Below are 24,122 nucleotides of genomic sequence, written 5' to 3'. Positions count from 1 at the left end.
ACGTATCGGCCCGGTGGTATTTCATCGAATGGTATTTTTATACCAAAATCCGGTTCATGTTTTTTACTATCGGGTATCGGTTCTGACAATTTTCCTCATTAATTACTCATTGGAATCGTCATAGGTTGTCTTGCCCGCACTTACGTAAAATCGTATAGTTATAAAAAAAAAAAATAAAATGAATGAGGCCAACAATGTAGTGTCATAAACCCATTACCAAAACACAGATATATTGATTACTCAGCTCATTTTTTTTCGTGTACACTCTAGCATAAAAAAGCTATTTGAATTATTGCAAACTTATTCTCTGTCGCTTCCTTGGGCTGGAATTCCGGATCGTAAACTTGGCCTGAACTTCTCGCTAATCAGGGAATCAGTCCCACAACTAGAATTGAAGTGGTCCAAGCCCAATGGAGCAGAAAACACAGCCAACGGCAACTAGAGCTTCCTCATGGGCTTTGGGGCAGTAAATTTGGCGTAAAATAGACTATTGATTTTTGAGCTCAGCTCGGCTTACTGAAACTTAACTAAACTTAGCTAAAGCGTTAACAGATTTGGCTCTTTGCTGTGGTCTGTGTATTGAAACTCCCCCGTGCATATGCAAATGAATCAGACAGTGAATTCCATTTGTTGGCATTTAAATCTCTCTGGGGACTCCTTCATTTCGAATCTGTCTTTCACTCGAGTGAAACTAAATGACACTCATTTACAATTGTCGCCTCAAGCTGCACCAAAGACGAGGTGTAAGTAAGCATTAAATAAACAAAATCCGCTCAAAAAGGAAACTAAACGTTGACTAAATCAACACGAGGAAGGCCCTCAAAAACGGGCCCCAGAAAAGGGTCTCCCGTTGAAGTGGTCAGCCAGGAAAGTTGGGTAAAAAAGAAGCGCTCGAGGACCGCACTCTGGACTGTCCACTCGTATTAAAGGAAAAACGCCGCAGGCATTTTAAGTGTTGTTAATGCCGATGCGGCGGCGGCACGAAAGTTTTTCCACTGCGCAAATGAAACAAGTTTTTCTTTAGTTTTCCTTTTTTCGGCAGCACCAGCTCACGTTCCACGCCCGCCCACTTTTATGCATTTATAAAAACCAAGGGACTTCAAACTGAAAAACAAACGAGGAGAGAGTGGAAAAGTTGTGCCACTTTTTGTTAACGCGTGGCTGCTTACGTGTGTGTCATTTAGCTCAAGTCCCAGGACCCTCCGCCGACCGTCTCATTTTGGGGCAGCTTCCAGTAAAGTGGTGGTCAGCGGTCGCTCTCCATGTAAATGGCGTTCGAGACTTAACACAACTTCCAACTAGAAACGGATTAAGTCATTCTTTTCATGAAAAGGCTCTTAGCAATTCAGATGGTAACAAAGTTTGTACTTAACTGGGATAGACAGCAGTTGATTCTTGTTAAATTGCCTTATATGAATCTTCATCATCCTTTAATACCTTTTACTTTGCTGACCTTAGATATTATTTTATATTTAGAAATATACAAAAAACAAATAAATCTAATTTAATTTCAGCTCTCAACTGAACTGGATACCTAGTAAGCCATTTTTTCTAGAGTTTTTTTTTGTTTATTGTAGTTTTTTGAAAATAAACTTTTATACAGTTTTTCGATGACTTTCAAGACACTTCGTTGACTCTTGAATGAAAAAAAACTGAATTAATTGAGATGTCGTTGTCATTTGCATTTAATTATCGAATTTGTTATTGTACCCCCATCTTTCTAGCGAGTCCTTGTGATTATTGAACATTTTACGATTCAAATTTATTCACCACCACTTTTAGCTTGCACCTTTTTGATGGAATATTAATAAGCTCTAAGGACGATTTTTTTATTCTGAAAACGACTGCGATGATTTCATAATTACGACAAAAGCAGCTGCAGAGGGACACATTATGAAAATGGCATGAAATTAATTCGTGATATCGAAATGGAAAATTACCGCCCGAGAAGTGCCATCTGTTTCGCATTATAAATATGTCATATCCTGTTTCCTGCAGGCACACCGAGCAGCTTATCAGTCCCACTTGCAGTTTCAGGAACTCCCATGCGAAAGCCTCAAAGGAAGCGTACTCCCTTCCAGGTTTCATGTTCTTAAAAGGGGGAACTCGGGGGCTCAGACAAAGTAACAATTCAACCGAAGGCATCCTCATTTGCTGAACGAGAATATGAAGCAGAACGAAAACAGGGAGTACTGGCTCCATCTCATGCTCCCTGTGTAAATGGAATAAATTTTCTCTGCTTATTTGCGATGCAACTCTATATACCCTTAAGTGTATTTATTGTCTATTAACTATGCTAACGGATGAATAACACAATTGATTACGAAACAATGTTGAAGAAAATAAAAAGAACATCAATTCGGATTGAAACTGTGAAACAGAGGCAAGAAACCATATAGTTAGATTCTGAGCGGGAAAATATTAATATAAGTAGTAATATTAAAGAGTAAGTATGACTATAGTTAAGCTCTATATACCGTTTTATATACTTTTTGACTGAAAATATAATAGATAGAACATTTAAGTATTTAGCGATTTCATATAAACATTAAATTTAATTGTTTTTCATTGTCTTTATACAAATTATTAAATAAATTTTTTTTATAAATAAAGACTGATATTATTCCGAACAAATACCAATGCTTGTTTTTTTAAGTTTGAAACGAAATAAAATTAATCAAATTGCTTAATACAGTTTGGTAGTGAAAAAAATACAGACTTTATTTTCCCGCAAATTACAGGGTGACCCATCTAGCAGTTTCTTATTTCATTATCATTTTGTCAAATAATTAGTTAAAGGTTTGTGGTTTTCGAAATGGTTAAGTTTACGCTAGAAGAGAATTGGGAAAAAATGAAAACTTACATTCAAAGAGGTGATTTTGAAACTTCAAGAAAACTGCCCACAAAATTCCGAAAAATAGATACTTTTCCAGTTTGTGGAAAAATGTGTTTAACGTGTGCGTGGTACAGGCTCGGTACTGATCAACGCGTTCCCGTGTTTGACCAGTGCGTTCAGTCGAAAGTGTAAACATCAACTCAAATTGGACATTTCTCGCACGTCCATGCAAACGAATTTGGCTAAAGACCTCGGTCTGAAGTCATACAATGGACCGAAGAGTGCTTGGTGGTGGAAGATGAGTAATTTTATCAAAAAATCATATTTCAGGGTAAGCTTATTTCCACCTCGGTGGTCAGTTCAATAAGCAGAATTCTCGGACTTGGGGCTCAGAAAACCTGCACGTCGTCTTAAAGACGTGCGGCAGGCAGCATCGTTGGGCCGTTTTTCTTCGAAATCGAACCAGGAGCCGCCGTAACCGTCAATGGTGACCGCTATCGCGGTATGTATTAAGACTTTTTCTTCCCCAAGGACGGTGCTTCTCGGCACGTTCGAACATCGAATAATTAGCCAAATAGGCTATGTACAACTGGCCGCCTCGCAGCTGCGATTTCACCCCGTTGGACTAGTTCTTGAGGGATGCCGTAAAAGGATAAGTACTGTGCCAACCATCAAGAGACAGATGTCGACCTAAATTCAAGTCGCCATTGAAGCCAATAGCCAAAAAAATAACTAAAAGTTTAGTTTAGATAAATGTGTTTTGAAAATAAACTACAGACAGTAGTTCAGGTAATACTTAGTAATATAACCCCTATACCTTCAAATATCATTTCAATACTGAAGGGCCTAAGACTGTAGTCTTGTTTTTCAATAACATAAGTTTTATTTCGATACTTTCGTGGCATTTATTTGATACCCATCTTATTGAGAAATTGTTCGTACCCAATTTTTAAATTTCATGTAACATTAGTTTAGTTTCTATGACCACTTTTTTTGGGTGTACTGCAAGGCCTTTGGGCAGCCATGTGAATGAAGTGGTTTTCCACATTCAATATTCAATAAAACAATATTTTAAAAATACCATTCCTTTTTTTCTAGCCATTTTAAAACGCAACTTTTTCGTAGGCCACTCTGCTGAAATAACATTTTCTGTAGAGATAAAGAAATGACAATAATCTTGTAAAGAACATAATTTAATCAAGAAAGAAAGCTGGCTTCGGGAAGTTTACATATATACCTGGCAGGTATTACAAAAACTAAATATTTAAGAGAACGACTTTATTTACATTTTTTGCGTTTATGTTTAAAAGTAATGAAGCTATGCCGAATTTACGCAGCATTTTTCGATCGTTCTTATGACAGCTATATGATATTGTTGTCCGATTTTAATAAGTTTATCAACGAAATTTTAAAATCTTTCTAATGGTATATATGATACGTATAAATTTAAAAACAGAGAAGCTTTAGTTTGAATTTCCGTTACTTGTTGAATAAAAGTGAATTTTGTATGAAAAGTATGTAACAGGTAGAAATATCTTATGAACCCTATTAAGTACTTCTCCCTATAGTGTCGGAAATATCTCTAACACGCTTCGTTGCTATCTTTTGGTCAAAATTATAATACCCTCTGCAAGGGAATAATTAAAGTTTAACATTTTCAGTTAAAATAGTCGACGTTACTATGATTCTAAAGAATCACAATTTTCTGATTTCAGATTAAGCCGCTCGCCAAACTTACATGTATTGTGAAAAGGAACATTCCAAGGTTTTGTAGCATTTATTTTTTTAAGTTCAAAATCAATATTTACAAGTCAAAACATGTCACTAAAAATAATATTAATAAAGCTTTTCATATCTATGCAGCATAGCTTTTGTAACTAATTCCCTAAATAACCACTCAATTTCTCGCCTCGAGAATAGAAAACCCCCTTCATATGTAAAATGCATCAAATGCGATTCTTTTAGACAATTTTTTTCCCTATACATATCATTGAAAATAAAAACGAAAAAGTCCCTACCGAAACTTGTTCACTTTCGACAAAGTCAAACATTTAAGTTAGTGTCCAGTAACCGCAGCCGAAATACAAAATTTTTAACAAACCCGAGACCGCAGTTAAAAAAGGTAATATTGGTTGTAGCCGCAAAGGTAAATTAAATAATTATTATATATTTTAATATTACTGTTTTTACGAATAACCCTTGAAAAGTGAGTTTAAAATTCGTCTTGGTACTGATTAATATATATATTTTATTTTGCTTTTATTTCTGCACTGGTTGTTGTCTTTTGTTCTTGTTTTACACTTCGGGACTGTTGTCGGCTTAATTGTTGTTGTGCGTTTTCCTGGTCCCGTTGCCATTGTTGTAGCTGTTGTTGCTGTTGCTGGAGTAGTGGGTGTGGGTTGGAAACAACTGCCCCTCTGATTGTTGACGTGGCTGAGAAAGCGCACACTTAAGTGCACTTGAGCGTTTTTAATTAAAACGCAATTTTTCAACAGGCAAAAGTCGAGCCGGCAAACAACTGGGCAGACAAGTAGGTACCAGATCCGCATTATTTCTGGAATATTTGCACACTTTTCTCTCCGTATGTTCGGTTAAACAGCAAGCTTTTTGTCCTGCTGTAAAAGGTCAAAACAATATTTTAAAAAAGGCTTTGTCTGGGGTAAAGTGGTAAAAGAAATCACGAAATATCCGCATATTTGTTTTGCATTTAGATTGAGGCTGCACTCATCAATCATACTAGAAACAGTGTATATAAAAACAACACTGAAATTTCTTTCAATCAGAAGTGCTCCCAGCAACAGAGAGGGTCTTTTAGTGGGGATTTGTTTTCGTGGATATGGACAACAGTTGTTGCCTCCAAAACATAATCAACGTCATCATCGTCAGGCAACCAGAGCAACTTTGTCGCACTCACTGTTATTTATGCAGTTTCCCCTTGTGCACGGAAGAGAAATCTATTGGGTGCACTATTTGCTTCTTTGTTTACAAGTACTATACATAAAAAAAAATTTTAAAAATATGTCATTTAGATATGAAACATATATTTCTTAAAATCAAAAAAAGTTGCGAGAATCATACAAAACTAAACAAAGCCTTTGGTTTTTTTTATCAAATTCGTTAAACGCGTTAATTCGCGTTTTATGTTTTCCTCAAATCAAAGCCGACACCTGACCTGAAAGTGACTTGACTTATCACTAACAAGAAAGGAAGCAAGCTTCGGCAAGCCGACGTTTATTAATTCTTGCAGCTATTGCCAAATTGAAATATTTTTTTAAACATATAAATTTCGAATTATATAAGTATATGTGCATTTTCAGCTTAATTATTCAATTTTCTGATCAGTTATACATATATACTTTATAGGGTCGGAAATGTTTTCTTGACTGCGTTGCAAGCTTCTGACTTTACTTAAAATACTCTCTGCAAGGGTATAAAAATCCTTTTTGAAAACAAAGACAGTGCGTTTGTAAATACAAATTGTTTAATAAACTAAAAAATGAAATAGAGCAAGAAACAAAAAAAAAAAAAAACAGGGAGGAGTTATGCTCTGAACTATCAGCACGAAAATTAAGGCTTAAGGACAGTAAGACCACGCCAGAAATGTAATACATGATAAAAAGGACTATTTAATTTTGAAGAATTCCAGAACTTTGAAAACGTTTTAGCAGTCCCATGTTTTTAGCTGTGTACCGATGCCTCTGCTGTTGCTGTGTCGCCAGATGATGTGTTTGTGGATGAGGATAGGATGAGAGGGTAAAGATGATGATGATGACAACAAGTGCACAACCCTTTGGCCCCCGGCGCTGACTCCACTTTCCTGGCGTCTGATGGCTCCAGCTTTGCCATGTGCCCATGGGGGATATATACGTGCCTGCCGATGAGGGGCATGCCACATTTATGCGCTGCACTTGCCACGCGCGTACCAAAATAAACACGAAAATCATGTAGTGCCGCGGCCGAGGTCTCTGAGCCGCGAGGGCTGACAAAACAAGTCGCAAGTGCAGCAATTTAGGCGGAAAGCCGAGATGAGAGGAGGAGACGACGATATGCTGCTGCCAGAGGGCTAAAATTGGGATCCATTTAGTACATCTCAAAGGCTGACGCATAAGAACTGATATTAAATTAAAGCTAAGCTTAAAGTTCACAAATTTTTTTATAATTACCTTATTATAATTTTAGTCAAAAGTTTGCAAATTATTGGTTCGATTTGGAAAATTACACAGACAACCAGACGGACACACAGACGGACATGACTAGATCGACTCGTCTATTGATTCTAAAAAAGCATTTATCAATTAATACATTTATCAAGGGTCGGAACTGCTTCCTTCTACCTCTCACATAATTTACATATAAAACACCCTTTCACCCTTTAATGCGTACACAAATTATAGCTTCGCTTTTTTAATTTATTCGAGTTTAGTTAACTGCATTGAAATGAGGGTTTTATTTTTATTAAAATCAGACAGCGATGTCAAATAGAAATGATCGAAACAATTCAGCGAAAGTTCGACCTATCTGCAGTGCTGTTAAACACAAACTTTATCATATTAGTGAGCTACTAAAAAAATCGGAAAATTTAGTTTTGAAAAAGGTGTTGTTAATAATAAGGAGACTAGTTTTAAAGATTATTAGAACATTATTTCCCAGGCGCACACTCCATCCGAACGCCTCCACAATCTTGGCACTGCCGCATAAGATGGAAACTAGAAATCAATTAATCCCATCCTCGCAGAACCAACAAACTAATCGAAATTCACAAGGAAAGCAATTATGAAACTATTCAATGCCCATACCCGAGTCTTACTACCATCACATGACATCCGCAATTAATAATTAATACACATAGTATAATTCGCATCACAGGGACACGCAGCACATGAGGGACAACAGCTGAGGTGCAACTCACCGCAGGATCCGTCTGCAAGTAGCCAAGGACAAATTAACAATACCTAATTGGAAGATAATGGCCCATTCAAGCATTTACTTCCCAGCCATATCGGCAGCAGCAACAATGGGCGACTGGACGTGTAAGACGACACTTGGCCGAGCATCTAACAGACGGCTTGTCGAAGCTGCAGAAGCCAAGCATCCCCAGTCTTTGAAATCCGCACATTTCGGCATAATTAGCACACAGCCTGCGGTAGAAATTTGCAAACTCGGTTCACATCGTGCGGACATGGCTCGAATTTGATGGAGGCTTTGAGAAGGAGGTGGTCATATTTATAACCTCTGGGGTTCCGATAAAATATTTACATGAGTAGCTCGAGAGGCACTATACAAATTGTTCAAATATTGTTCACAACTTAAAACCTTTTATTTGCTTTAAAATATAAAAAAGGCCAGTCACTGGTAAAAAGTATGGTTGCTTCTATCTTAACAACTCCAAGCGAATGTTGACTTACAGCCCATAAAAAAAAATCTCTTCCTCGCACACTGGCTTTTTCCATCTCCATATTGACACATGTGCGTACGTGGTGTCTGGTAGATATGCATAAAAGATATAGCAAACAGCTTGGCAGTTAGGCTGCTAGGCTGTTAGGCAGGCCCACATCGTGCAAATGTGCGAACTCATTAGAGAACTCCGGCGAAGTGAGCCACTGGCTGAAGGAGGCAATTAGAAAACGATTTATCGCAATTTTCGGTGTGATTAAAAACGGCGTCGTTCGACAATTAAAGTACTGTACGTGTGCAATTTGCACTCCCAGAAATATCAAATAAAAGATTACGTCAAAAGCCTGCAACATGGTAGGCCTGCTGCTAATTAAAACGCATAAGTCTGCCGTTGCTGCCATCTTGTGCGCTCTCCAGATGAATTGCCAGCGCCTTTGTCTAAGAACTCAGTTTACCGTCCTCATCTTGGCTCGCTACTCAACTCTATTACCATTACCCTTACCAACTCGAGCGGGAAAATAACTCAAGTGGCCCGGCTGAGTGGGGAGATAGTTTGCATGCCTTAAGTTGCCAGTTACCAGCACAGCCCTTTTCCTGTACCACGTTAACGTTCCTGTGAGCGTGATGTAGCCGTCATTTTGAACCGATCTGGGCGATGGGCTATGGGCGGTAAGCGATGGGCGGTAAGCGATGGGCGGTGGGCGATGGTGACAGCCACCGCCACCCATCGCGTCTGTCCGCATCAGTCGGCTAATGGCCGCTTTGCGGCTCAAGTGGCTGGCGCATCGTCTGCCCAGGGAAGTCATGAAGCATTTAGGCCAAGATGCAAGTTTGTGCAAACTCGGTAGGTGGCTTTATCATTTGCCTAAAGACTGCACCCTTCTGAATTGTGGAATTCGCTCTGAATGGTTGATCTGATCTTCTATGTACCACAAGGCTATATGATTAATGGATTAATGTTGTCGTTCATACAGCTTAAGCAACAGTCTATTATTTGAGTAGTAATAATTCGAAACAGTCAATTGAAGAATGGAGAGAGTGGCAACTTAAGTTAATTACAGTGATTGACTGAAAGCTTAAACACAATATACCATTTTATTGAAATTTATTAGAAATAAAATGGCTTAGATTAAATAAAAATCCCTATTTTGACTGCTTTTCAGAAAACTTACTTAAACTTCTTACTTTTAGGAAATTTTGTAATCCTTTCATTGATAAGCGAGTGCGAAAATGTGACTTTAAAACTTTATATTCGCTTAAATTATTCATTCAAACTGCTAACTACATTCTATGCAGTCGATCTATTTATTCAACTTTCCAAAATTTGCTGATTGTACCGAAAAATGCTAATTTGCAATCATATCATGCTTCTTTCACCCAAACGCTTGCACTACTTCCCCAAAATTAGCACATTATTCAGGTCAAAGCATCAGGCCTTTCCCCCCAACTCTCTGGTCCACCTATCGCATTTCATTGTTAATAAATTTCGGGCTCAATTCAGTCATGGAAATTTCGGACCCCCCTCAATTTGTTGGTAGAAACTCCCGCACTGAAATCAATTTCGGTTCGCAACTTTCCAAGCCCCAGAGCTGTCAAGCAGGGAAAAATGTTCAAATAGAGGAAGGGTGCCCCCAGGCAGCACTAAATCAATCACTTAACTATTTTCCTGCACTTTTCAGTGCAATTTATTTACCCGTTCGCAGTAAAGAAAACGAGGAGCAAACCGAACGGAACAAACAAAACAATTGTCCGTGTACAATTCAAATAAAAAATCTAAGAACAAATAAAACCCCTATATCATACAACATTTTTTTAGAAAAAATTCAGCTTCACCCGGAAATATATATATATATATGTATAAACATTTATTTTTTGCCTTGGCTTTGCGAGAACATACACCCAAGCCGTGTTCCACCGCATGTTGTTTCTATGTATCGCCCAATTTTATTTGCTTTTTTTTGTTCATCGTTATTGCTAGAAACAATTTTCATTCTTTTCTAGCCAACCTCGACCAAAAATGTGGAAAGGCTTTTGTTTCGCATATATTTTTGGTAGCAATAATGGAGAGCGCAACAGCGAAAATGTTTACAGCATGGATTAGCCGGGTTTGATGATGCCCTTGTCAACTCAACAATAACACCAAATGGCTTATAAACTTACATAAATGTCAGATATAGAAAAACTTTATTCCCATTGAATTAGTCAATCAATATGTCATTTTTCTGGTCAAAATAAAAAAATTATTTCATCCTTGCTGTTGCACTTACTTTTTCCACCCTTGTAAGTGTATTTCAATGCATTTCCCAAAATGTATGTATGCAAATTTCCGAATATGTTTAAAATTCAATCTGCTTTTTTTGGTATTTATGTACTGACAGTTGTTAGCGCATTTTACCCCTTGCAATATTTCTGAAAAGTTCATATTTCATATAAATTCCATATAAAATAGCACAAAAAGATGAGTGCGAATAAGCTAGTTCGTTCCATGCCAATGCATTTTTGATTTTCAATCGCCGGCTTATCTCCACAGTTCACAGAAAACACCACGCGGCTGAGCATGTTATTTAGCATGGCATGGAAAATGAATTTCATCATTTCAAACGACTGCTATTCCTGCGTTCATGTGTTTAAAATCTTTGGATTTATTACGTTTTAGCTACAAATAAATACAGCAAATTTATGCATCTTGTCTACAGGTTGAGTCCAACTGAACTGAATCATTAGATATAATCAGCATATTTTCAACGAAATTTAAATACTCATGTAAGCTTAATATAAGGGTCTTGGTACTGGTTTTCAGTTTTATCATCACAACTTTTATCCTGAATATTTCGGAGGTCACATTTAGCTCGAATGAATATTAATAACAAAATGGTTATTAATCGTAAGAAAATTCTTTGTTTTGATGTGAAAAAATGTACTTCTATGGCCAATGACAATAGAGTTGGGAGAGCTGCTCATTAATAGTTTACATTAACTGATTTAATCTAAACTTTTTAAACTCTCATCAACTAAGTTGTTCCATCTCCTCAGAATTTTTGGTACTTGATGTCGCCCGAGGCCTGGACAAAAAAAAGTTTGTTTACCTTTTAATGGCGTCGGTGGTGGCGGCGACAAAAATCAAATCAAAACAAAACACGCAACGCCAACTCTCAGTTCAAACACCCCGCAGCCAAGGCGGCAAAGGTCCCAAGATGTTGTTGATGAGGCGACCTTAGCATAAAGTTGCCAGCCAGCCTCCTCTTCGGAGCTCAGTGTTATGCTAAATTTAAAATATGGTGCGGTATAGATTAGAATAAGGCGTACGGAGGCTGCGTGCACTGAGAAAAATATTACAACTTTACGTCGTGTTTATTTTTATTGCACAAACTCGTTTTTCTTTCAAATTATTATAAATATTCCAGTCTTTGATGTTTCCACACATTCTTTCTTTTATCAATCAATCTTTTTATATTTTCTATAAAATCAAAGTCGTCTGAGTTTTTTTGTAAACTTAAAACAGAAATAAAATTAAACAGGAAGGAACGCTCTAGTCGAGTGCCCCGACTATTAGTTACCATTCAATAAGATTATCAATTTCAAAATAGATACTGGTGTTTTATTTGGCGCCATCTGCCGCACTGTAACATTTTTGCTTATAAATTCTAAAATAATAGCTTGATTCGTACTCTACGAGTAACGGGTATAAAAAATACTATAACGAAGTTACAATTTAATTAAATTTATTTTTCGATCTTTTTATGTGATACAGAACATCGGTCCAAAAGTTCGACTTTAGCAAAAGTTTTTTTTCTAAAAGATCATTCAACTTTCTTAACATTACAGGTAGTAAGCAATAAAAATTAAACTTTTGAAATTATTATCTGGGAGTAGAACTGGAGAATGGACATGGCTAGATCATGTTGAGTGTTGATGCTAATCAGCAATACACATTACCAAATATTTTTCAAAGGAGTTTTAAAACCAATAAGTCACTAATTCCTTATAAATTCGCTTTAATGAATTTTGAATAAATTTTACACAAATTTCACACCCACGGCTCTTCTTTAACAGAAGCATTACAATTTTTAACTAAGGCCCCTATACATTCATAAAGTTGCTTGAAGGAACAAGGTTTTCTTCTCAGTGTTGAGGCTGCAGCTACAGCCTCACTTCTTCACTCCCCTGGAGACATGTTCCTTGCGTTTTGACGCTGGTTGGGTGAGACATCTACAAGCTAACATCTGGCGTGGCACATCACACACGCGTGCGCGCTTTAATTAGCTTCTCGAAGGGAGGGAATATCGGGGGTATATCCTCCCTGATCTTGGAGGGAGGGGAAAACGGGGATATAGAGGAACTGCTCGCACTGCCTGCACATGTCACCGAGCTCGGTGTGTTTGTTTAGGGCACCCCTTTTTAGCTTCGCCCCTTCGCAGCCCCTTCGAGTAATGCCTTCGAGAACTCGTGTTTATGTTTAGACATTGCATATTCGTATTGCCAAAATGCTACACACGAAATGAACACAGAAACTTTGATTGCCTGGTAAAATTTATTATATGTTTTAATACTCCAGTGGGTAGTGAACTATACCCATTAAATAATGTTCAAATTTTCTTGTTAACTGAATTTGGTTATTGTGTGTGTCTGTCTTGTGCCGGCATGCAAACGTAAGCGAATGAAAATCAAACCCGTCCAATTGTCTGAATGTCAAGTTCAAAATTGCCTGCATATTCGGACTGACATCATTCCGGTTCTCCTTCTCTGCCGAAAACGACCAATGTCTAAGAAATGTGTATAAATTAGATTTTCGGAAGAGCAGTGAGATGCAAGTTGCTAAACGTCTGTTATCAATGCAGAATCGCTTCGAACCGCAAACATGGACACCCCCATGAGAACGAGATTGCAACTGGACAGCATACGCAGCTGTAACGCACAAACACACTCCCACAAGCAAAATCATGATTTCACTGAAAAAAATATATATAAATTATATTTTAATTTTATTTTGGTGGTGGTATGGTTTGCTATAAAATTATTATTTAGCGAAGTGCGTTTTATTTTTGAACACTTTCCTTAATTTATATTGAGGATTTATTTACTATTACTGTTAAAAAAAACATTTATCAGCATTACGATTAAAGTCAGTAAGTTACAAATAAATAATGGTTATAAATTGGCTAAAAAATACAAGAGTTTTAAGAAGTGGCTGATGTGACGTAGCAACCTGGGCTTTCTTTGTTTGTAAAATTATTTTTAGTTAATTTCAATTGACAGTCTTTTTCAGTCTTTTTTTCTTTTGCATAGGCAGCTTAACGTGGGAAATGTAAGGTTTTTGCTTCGACAATATTTGGAATTATAACCACTAACAACTGCAAGCAATGGGCGTATTTAGCAGAACAACATGATCACTGATCATTGAAAGATTTCTTAATATAGCTCTGCTGAAAACGTATGATCACTGATCATGATCCAAAAATTCTTCCATCATGATCAGCAAAAGAGAATCGAAAAAAAGTACTTGATACTTGATACTTAATACTTAATACATATATGCTAGCGATGGTTAAGATATCGATAAGAAGAGAACTTAAACAAAACAAAAATAAATTAAAAATCATAAATTCAATTAACTTTTTTATTTATTTTGCAAACATTTTTTGATTTTGAGGTACAGCGACAGGAGTTTTGTGGCTGCACTGGTCCAGATTAAGCTTTCAGCTGTAAAAAAAAAAAATTAGCCCCTTTCTTTCTTAATACAGAAATATACTTTTTTTTTTTAATACTTTAGCACTCTTAAGAAGACTTCAATCATTAATTCTGGCAGTGATTGTTCTTATTGTTTTTGAATTGTTTATTGAACTGAGATCAACGCAAATGAAAGAAAATTTGATTTTGTGTATCCCCATGTGCACTTAAGTCTTAGATTTGTTTGAATGTAGGTCACCACATTTATTACCAAATTTAGGCTTCGAGAGGTGACAAAGCTATCTAGTTGTTAAAGGTAATGAAATATAACAAGTTTACGCCACAAATATAATATTAAAATAAATTAAATTATATAAACAGGCGACAGTACGTATTAGTAAGAAGTGAAGAATTCGCTAAGCCTTAAAACGATTTCGATTTGAAAAGGAAGTACATTTTTACGCTATTTGGTTTCGTTTTTCTCCGTGCACTTTCCTCCTGTTTTGTATGCTTTTCGCTTGGGGTTTTGTGGTTCGGTAAGTGGCTCCCAAATTGCAAAATACTTACCCCAAAACCAAATGCATCATCAGCATACTTTGGTCCTTTCGTACATAAAACCGATTCAAAATTGGAAGAGGATTTCTTAAATGTAGGAATGGGGAATGAGCTATTAGCAGGGGAGATGGGCATTATGCAGCTGACAGGGAAAGACATCAATCACCTGCACATGGAGTTGACCTGGACTCCAATATTAAACATACTTTTAACCATTTGATTCACCAAGAGGCTAAGTCTTCTTAAAATAAAAGAAACGTGCTCCCGTACAAATGCACTTCCGTTGATCATTTTATTGTGCGGCCCTTGGCTGCAAGACACAAAAATCCCAGCAACCTCGCAGAAAAAATTACCGGAAACTGAGTCACAAAGTTCCTACGACTGTTGCAGTTTTGGCCAGAAACGGCTGCGACGGTTAAATTGTCCGTAAACGATTTATTTCTTAGAAATTATGATTTATATGGCTAGCAGCCAGTTGCACTCACAGCTTCTATTCGAAGCCAGGGTCCCGCGGAAAACCCCCACATAAAATCATGGCCAGACCGGGGACACTTTCCCAAGCCACAAAGTCTTTCATTATTTCTAACCATTGACCCCGATTTTTGCTGGCCAAATCAGCACCTTTTGGCTATAAGAAGCTGTGAAACTAAAGAGAATAATGCAGTGATTTTAGCTGCAGGTGAGTCCGATTTTTCGGAAACGCAGCAGTAAGCATAAAATATATCAAAATTTCCTTTTAATTTGAAGCTTCCATTTATGAGTTTTACCTAAAATGCTATAGCATTGACAAATTAAAGTAAGTAATTATTACTACAAAATGAAATTATGTGTGCAATAAAACATTTTTACCAAAAGGTATTTCCCAACAAGAAATATCATAAAAAATATATACAAAATTATTTTTTGTATGCATTATATTCCTTAACGGAAATTAAAATGCAACATAAAGAACACGGGCAAAATATATGAAACTTTTTACAGAACACTTTTAATAAAGCGAAAAGGCTTTTGGTTCCTGAAAGCTTTGCAAATGTAAAGCTCCGATACAAAGGTGGTGAAAACTAATACGGAGTTAAAAATAAAGCTTTCGAAACACAGTTTTTCAGAAAAAAAAGGATCATGTCCTTGCTAAAAAAAACACGCCCTTAATTCAAAGCTTGCTGCTATATAACTCGTAAATTTTAGCCCAGTCCCACAGAGCCCACTGAAACGCTTGATATTTTTGATAATAGATGTTCCAAATGGGTTTAAAACTAATTTTCACTGCTTTTATTTTATTAATTGCTTATGGAATACTGGGTAAAAGGTTTTTCTAAACATATAAATAAAGGCCCCAATTCTGTATACAAATTGACGGCTGGGTAAGAACGACGGTTTAATTTTCATCAAGATCAGACGACTATAGCATAAAGTTCCAATGGAAACAATAAAAATATAAAAAAAATTTTAACTTTTTTATTTTGTAATTTTTTTTAGAAATTTTTGTTGACTAATCAATAATTTAACAGTTCAGAATTACGCTTTTAATTTTATTAAAATCGGAAAACGATATCATATAGCTGCCATAAGAACGATCCAATAAATAAGCTGCAAATAATTATTTCATCAATGTTTTTAAACATATACGCAAGTAAATGATAATTTTAATGTTTTCAAGATTATTTAATTTTTACAATAGCTGCAAGAGTATATAAACTTCGGCTTGCCGAAGTTTGCTTCCTTTCTTGTTTTTCTAATTGTATATAACCGGAGTTGAACTATATCAAACAAGCAAAATGTATCTTCTCCATAGCAAAAAATAAAAAGTAACAGGTTGGAGGTCAATATTTCATCGAGGTCCAGAGGTTCTGGTTGAAAAACCAAGTTATAGTGAGTATTTATAGCCTGATTCCATTGGCGCATTAAAACGCATTTAGCCTAATGCGCATTTTTTACACAGGGAATCCCATAAGGCTAAATGCCGCATTTAAAATAAATGCGATTTTTAAATGCGATTAAAAACCATTCGCCCCGAACATATATAGAAAAAATACCAGAAAATACCGATGTTGAACGATATTTTGTTCGTGCCACCACTACAACAGCTGTTTTCTATATGCAAGGTTGGCGCAATTTTTGATTTCTTTTGAATTTAAAATCTATTTTGTATAAAAATGACTGAAAACGAAGGCGCACGCTGCAAATTCTGCTCGCAGTACCACAATGCATTACTGCTGGATCTCTGGCATAAAATAACTCCCACATATACGGGGATCCTAGCCCTTTTTGGAAACTGTGGTGGTCTCCATTGCAAACCCGTCATAACACCGTAATCAGCTTCTCTTCCTTGTCGTCCAAGTTGGCAAATGCCTCGGTCGCATTATAGATGTCCTGCTGAGCATTACAGAGTTTAGTAAACTCACTCATGTTCATTAATTTTGATTAATTTCTTTTTGATTTGCCGAAATGCAAAATAAACAAACCCAGATCAGCTGCTCGTGCCACTCACATGTCGGAGTAGCATTAGCTAAATGCTAATGCGCCAATGGAATCAGGCACATTTAAAAAGTCCACTAATGCGGCAATGGAATCACGCTATTACACATGGTCTAGCTTTGCTTATTAGCCTGATTCCATTGGCGCATTAAAACGCATTTAGCCTAATGCGCATTTATTTACACAGGGAATCCCATAAGGCTAAATGCCGCATTTAAAATAAATGCGATTTTTAAATGCGATTAAAAACCATTCGCCCCGAACGATTTTAGAGAAAATACCGGAAAATACAGATGTTTAACGATATTTTGTTCGTGCCACCACTGCAACAGCTGTTTTCTATGTGCAAGGTTAGCGCAATTTTTTATGTAATTTGAATGTAAAATCTATTTTGTAAAAAATGACTGAAACCTAGGGCGAACGCTCCAAATTCTGCTCTCAGTACCACAAGGCATTACTGCTGGATCTCTGGCATAAAATAACTCCCACATATAAGGGGATCCTTGCCCTATTTTAGAAACTGTGGCGGTCTCCCGTCATAAGAGGCTTACCCTGCCAACACCAATAAACGCCTACACGAGGCGTAGTGACGTACAACTTTTTGCCACTATCGTTTACTATTGAATTTGAAGTCTCGATAGTGTTTCTAAGCCCAAATATTCGATATATCGATACTATGTATCATGAATGGCCGACCCATCTCTACCCCGCACAGGGGCCTTTTGGTGCAGTGTTTGGGTCACATCTTAGATAACAAGTGCTTAGAACTGCACCCTTGAGTAACAGATCATAAATGAAGGCTCTAGATCGATAAACATGACATAAAATTCTCATAAAATCTTATACTTTATGATAAATTGTGTTCTTCTGAACATTCTGCAAAAAGTATTAATGATATACAAGTGACATACATAGATAGTGGACTGTATCTATGTTTTTCGATACATTTTATTTTGGAGCTACCTTATTGATATAAACCATTGCAACGGCCCAAGATATATAAGTTTTACTTTCATTACAATTTCAGATCAAGTTATGTTTTACAATTGCCTTAAAATATTAATATACTTCGAGATTTAGCAATTGTATACTATTTTATAATAACGATTTTAACTTTATTAATATCGGAGTTCATGTCATTGACTTTTCGGCTTGCCCAAGTTTTCTTTCTTTCTTGATAAAAATATAAATTTGGGCTTACCATTTGACTCCTCATTCAATTTTTTTACGAGAGCACAATAATTTTTTTCTCGATATGTTGTTTTTAAATATTGGGAATATTTTAGATTTAAAATAACCACAGTTATCCACGAGGACTTTATCCTTGCCTGGGAATGAGCAAACGCAGTCTGAGTCCACCTGTAAAAATACACATATTTAAATTTTTATCAGCCGAATATTACTGTAACTCTTCCCAGAACGTGTCAAAACGACTGCCGAAGAATTGGGTATTCCAGGAAAATGTCGTCTAGGGTCGCCGAAGATTGAAAAAATGATCGCCTTATTTCGTAAAGACTGCTCCACTTGGCGGGGACTTCCCTCGTGGGCATAACATTGTAGCTAAGCCAGAGTTTTGCTAGTCCACATTCATCTGAAAAACAATAAAAATATTATAAATATAATATTATATATTAGTTTTCTAAAAATTCTCTGGTTCCAATCAACCAATCTTTAACCTCAACTTAAGCCACACTTTTAAATATGTTTTTAAGTTGTAATACTTTGCGTATAACAAGCCTCCTTGTTTTTTTCCTGTTTTTTTTTTATAAAATATGTATTTTAAAAAAAAGTTGCGCGCAGCTTCGCCATCTACTGCAAACGAATTCCTAAAAACGCTTATTCTGTTTTACTTGCAGCTGCTTCGACTTCTGAATGTAAAGAATAAGACAAAATAGAACTTTTGTAAACAGCGGAAGTGAGAGGGAAGAGAAATGGAGTAGTAGTAGTTGTAGTAGTAGTAGTAGAAGAAACTTAGTTTCTTACTCTATGCATACCTAGTCTATCTCTCTATTTCGCTTCTTACTCCATGAGGATTGAACGAATGTCAGAGAAAGAAAGATGAAGAGAGGGTTAAAGGGAGCGTGCTCGAGAGAGAGATAGAAAGATTCTGACAGACAAAGTCAGACACGATTGTCTGAGAATGAAAATGTTAAACAATTTAAAAACACATTTAAAAAAAACAAATCACCTTTTTGTATATGTCGTAGAATGATTAATTTGCCCACTGTATATGTGTGGCATAGAATGGTTAGTTTGACCATTGTGCATGCATGTACATTTTGAGTGGCGACACGATGTCGCTAACGGTGGTTTTCAGAACGCACAACAGCTAAGGAAAAGAGACATCCTCTGCTGTTGAGTAAGGTCTGTTCGTAGGGGCGTAGAAAAGAGATAGCATTATGATCTGCAAAACTTGTGAAATAACTTGGAATGTGCGTAGTGAGTTCAGTTACGATCACGCCACTGAAACGAACAGAACTTGCTGCGTCCGAAAAATGGAAATAAATGAGCCATCTCCGACATCAGAAGTGGGATCTGCTTTGCCTACTGATCCACATTTGTTAGCATTGGAACTGCAAAATCGCAACCTGATGGAAATAATTAAAAACATGCAGACTCCAAAGGCGCCGCAATCCGATGGTAAAGCTTCACACAATACCTTACCAAAATTTAACCCTGACGTGGCTGGAGTGGAGCCCTCATCTTGGTGCAGCACGGTGGACCTTATATTTGCTGATAACGTTCTCCAAGGTAGCAATCTGGTGATAGCACTAAGTAAAGCACTAGAAGGCACCGCATCACAGTGGCTTTCACAAATATGCTTTGCCGGCATCACTTGGGAGCAGTTCAGGGAACTGTTTCTTCAGCGTTTTGTTGGAATTGAAACCTCTGCTGGCATGGTTCTCAATGTATTGAAGGGTCGACCGAAACCAGAAGAAGGCTTTGCTGAATACGGCAGCCGGATTGTCACGATGCTTATGTCTAAATGGAAAGCCAAGGATTTAGAAGAAATAGCTGTGTCTGTAACTTTGGCTCACATGGCTCAAGTTGACAGCAAGTTGGCGCGCTGGATTTTTACCACCAATGTAAAAACTCGCAATGAGCTACAACAACAGTTGCAGGCACACTCCTTCATGAAGCGTAGCCTAGAAGACGATGCAACTGGCTCGGATCGCAAAAAGTTCAAATCTCCGTCCCTGGTGAAATGCAACTACTGCGGAAAGGTTGGGCATAAGTATGCCTAATGTCGGGCACGTTTGCAGCAGGGCCAGAGTAAAGGCAAAACCTACAGCGGCACAAATACGACGGGTGTGAAAGATCGATCTGGTGTCAAATGCTTCAAATGTGGCGAAATTGGGCACTTTGCATCCGCATGTCCTAAAGTCCGATCAGGTGGATGCGAAAGAATTTTTGAGAAGCGAGTGGATATCTGCGCAGTAGCTCCACCCTCTGGAACAATAAAGGCATCCGGTGAGTCTGTTCCATTTTGTTTCGATTCCGGTGCAGAATGCTCACTGGTCAAGGAAAGTGTCGCCCATAAATTTAAAGGGAAAAGAGTTAATAATGTTGTAAAACTGAATGGCATAAGTAACGATGCAATTTATAGCACTCAACAAGTTTTATGCAAAATAAATATTGAACAATACTGTTTTGAGATTTTGTTACACGTAATTTTAGACAAGTATTTGAAATACGATGTGTTAGTTGGTCGAGAGATTCTTAGCCAAGGCTTTGGCGTGATGATAGACGCTGATAAATTTCAAATTTATAAAACGAAAATGATAGATAAGGTGACTTTAACTGATTACGAGGATATTATAAGTTCTGATACAGATTTAGTTGATTCCGATAAAATTGTCTTAACAAATATCCTAAAATGCTACTCTGACTGGTTCATTAGTGGAATACCAAAAACTCGAGTCTCGACAGGGCTGTTGGAAATAAAGTTAATAGATCCACAAAAGACAGTGCAACGACGTCCCTATAGGCTTGGCGAGGAAGAGAAAAACCTGGTGCGTTGTAAAATCGATGAGTTGTTAAAAGCAAATATTATCCGTCCAAGTTGCTCACCTTTCGCCAGCCCAATGATGTTAGTGAAAAAGAAAAATGGCACTGATCGTCTTTGTGTGGACTACAGGATGTTAAATGATAATACCATTGCTGATGGGTATCCATTGCCTCTTATCGCAGACCAAATTGCCCGGCTTCGCGGTGCAAAATATTTCTCGTGCTTAGATATGGCTAGTGGTTTTTACCAAATTCCAGTACACGAAAATTCAATTGAACGAACCGCGTTTGTGACTCCAGAGGGCCAGTACGAGTTTTTGACCATGCCTTTTGGCTTGAAAAATGCTCCTTCTGTTTTTCAGAGGGCCATAACAAGAGCATTGGGATCACTGGCACACTCATGCGCTGTCGTTTACATTGATGACGTGTTGGTTATAGCCGAAACTAAAGAAGAAGGTTTAGAACGGTTGCGTATTGTATTAGAAACATTGAGTAAAGCGGGATTTTCATGTAACATAACCAAGTGCTCCTTTCTTAAAACTCGCATAGAATACCTAGGTTTTGAGATAAGTAACGGAGAAATTAGTCCAAACGCACGTAAAGTAAAAGCATTGTTAGATTTACCGCCTCCACAATCTGTGTCGCAATTACGACAATTCATAGGATTGGCTTCGTATTTTAGACAGTTCGTTCCAAAATTCTCGGAAACGCTTAAGCCTTTGTATCAACTCACATCAAAGAAAAATTCTGATTTTTCTTGGCAACAGCAACATGAGCAAATAAGGACTAAAATTATAACAGTTTTGACGCAGGCACCTGTGTTGACTATATTCGACCCGAAACATGCAATAGAATTGCACACCGATGCAAGTTCGATTGGCTATGGTGCTATATTGTTGCATAAAATTAACGAAAAATAGTAGAATATTATAGTAAATGCACATCCCCTGCTGAGTCAAAATATCATTCGTATGAGTTAGAAACGCTAGCAGTAGTCAATGGTATCAAACACTTCCGTCACTACTTGCAGGGACGAAAATTTGTCGTATATACGGACTGTAATTCCTTAAAGGCTAGTCGCACAAAGCTAGACTTAACGCCGAGGGTACATAGGTGGTGGGCATTTTTACAATCGTTCGACTTTAACATAGAATACAGGAAGGGTGATCGTATGGCGCATGTAGATTGTTTATCTCGGAATCCAGTGCCCGATAAAAATAATGGTCAAAATAAAATTCCAGAAAAAAGCATTAATTTAACCGAGGTAACTGACAACTGGTTGATTTCTGAACAACAACGTGACCCTGAGGTAGCAGATACATTAGCTAAGTTCAAAAATAACGAATTGCCAGAGCATTTATTAAAAACCTATGAATTAAGGAAAGGAGTTTTATATAGAAAGATACAACGAAATGGCAGGACTAAATGTTTGCCTGTAATCCCTAGGGCATTTAGATGGGCAGTGATTAATCATGTTCATGAATCCATCATGCATCTAGGTTGGGAGAAAACATTGGATAAAGTCTATGGATTTTACTGGTTTGAAAATATGTCAAAGTACGTTCGTAGATTTGTTGAAAATTGCATTACTTGCAAATTAGCTAAGCCACCAGTTGGAAAAATTCAATCTGAATTACATTCGATTCCTAAGGTAGACAACCCGTGGCACACAGTGCATATTGATATAACAGGAAAGATGAGTGGAAAGAATGACCTAAAGGAGTACGTAATTGTCTTAGTAGATGCGTTCACGAAATTTGTTTACTTACATCACACCTTAAATATTGATACTGAATGTTCAATCAAAGCTGTTAAGGCCGTCGTGTGTTTGTTTGGTGCGCCTACACGCATTATAGCGGATCAGGGCCGTAATTTTGCAAGCTCAGGATTCCGTGAATTTTGTTCCTCCCAAAAGATTGAGCTACACTTAATTGCTACAGGCGCGAGCAGGGCAAACGGCCAGGTAGAGCGTATAATGAGCACGCTTAAGAGTATGTTGACAGCAGTCGAAAACAGTCAGAGGTCGTGGCAAGATGCTCTAACCGAAGTACAATTGGCAATTAATTGTACCACCAATCGAGTCACAAAGTTTAGTCCATTAGAAATGCTAATTGGTAGAGAATCTAGACCTCATTGTTTGTTACCAATAGGTGAAGAAGAGGATAATTTAATTGATAGAGAGTCTATAAGAAAACAAGCCAAGGAAAATATGGAGGCTAATGCTCGTTATGATAAACATAGATATGATAAGAATAAAGCAAAGACAATAAAATATAATGTGGGAGACCATGTTTTACTAAAAAACGAAGAGTGTCACCAAACTAAGCTTGATCCGAAATTTAAAGGTCCGTTCGAAATAATCGAACAACTAGATGGCGATAGATATGTTTTAAAGTCTTTAACAAGCAAAAGAACTTATAAGTATGCACATGAGTTTTTGAGGGCATTGCCCAATAGAGAATTAAGTAAAGAAATTGATGAAGAACTAGATGACTCAAGAGGAGATGCATCTGACTCTCAAATGAGAAATAGAGATAAAGATGGCACAGCAGTTGCCTTGGAATCCCAAGAGGGGATATCGACCGCACCATAACAGATGGAATTGTTATGGCGGGGGTCAATCGACCGCACCATAACAGATGGAATTGTTATGGCGGAGGTCAATCGATCGCACCATAGTAGAAGGACTTGCTGTGGCGGGGGTCAGTGTTGATAGCACCATGACAGAAGGACTTGTTATGGCCAGGATCAGTTAGAATAACTACACAACATAATGGAATTACAGAAAAGAAGAATTGTTAAGTTTGACTTAAGACAAAATGTTATGAAAACGTCTAAGTGATGTCATTGTAAAACCAATTTGATTGTTTGGTATAAAAGTTGAAACTTTATATAAATAAAAGTTAATGAATTAAATGGTAAATAAAATTTGACGATAATTGAGAAAATCCTAGATCAAACACACGAGGACGTGTGATTTGTCAGGAAGGCCGTGTCGTAGAATGATTAATTTGCCCACTGTATATGTGTGGCATAGAATGGTTAGTTTGACCATTGTGCATGCATGTACATTTTGAGTGGCGACACGATGTCGCTAACGGTGGTTTTCAGAACGCACAACAGCTAAGGAAAAGAGACATCCTCTGCTGTTGAGTAAGGTCTGTTCGTAGGGGCGTAGAAAAGAGAT

General features: G+C 37.3%; 1 protein-coding gene across 1 annotated transcript; it reads left to right on the top strand.

Moving 5' to 3' along the window:
* The first annotated feature begins 19,132 nt into the window (after positions 1–19,132).
* LOC128266413 (uncharacterized) lies at positions 19,133–21,432 on the top strand. The gene has a single exon (XM_053002913.1). The coding sequence runs from the start codon at positions 19,327–19,329 to the stop codon at positions 20,170–20,172; it is 846 nt and encodes a 281-aa protein (XP_052858873.1). The 5' UTR covers positions 19,133–19,326; the 3' UTR covers positions 20,173–21,432.
* The last annotated feature ends 2,690 nt before the right edge of the window (positions 21,433–24,122 follow it).

This window comes from Drosophila gunungcola, chromosome 3R, assembly GCF_025200985.1.
Source record: "Drosophila gunungcola strain Sukarami chromosome 3R, Dgunungcola_SK_2, whole genome shotgun sequence".
NCBI lineage: Eukaryota > Metazoa > Arthropoda > Insecta > Diptera > Drosophilidae > Drosophila > Drosophila gunungcola.
The sequence above is the reverse complement of the archived record's forward strand: the minus strand, read 5'-3'. Positions and strand labels throughout refer to the sequence as shown.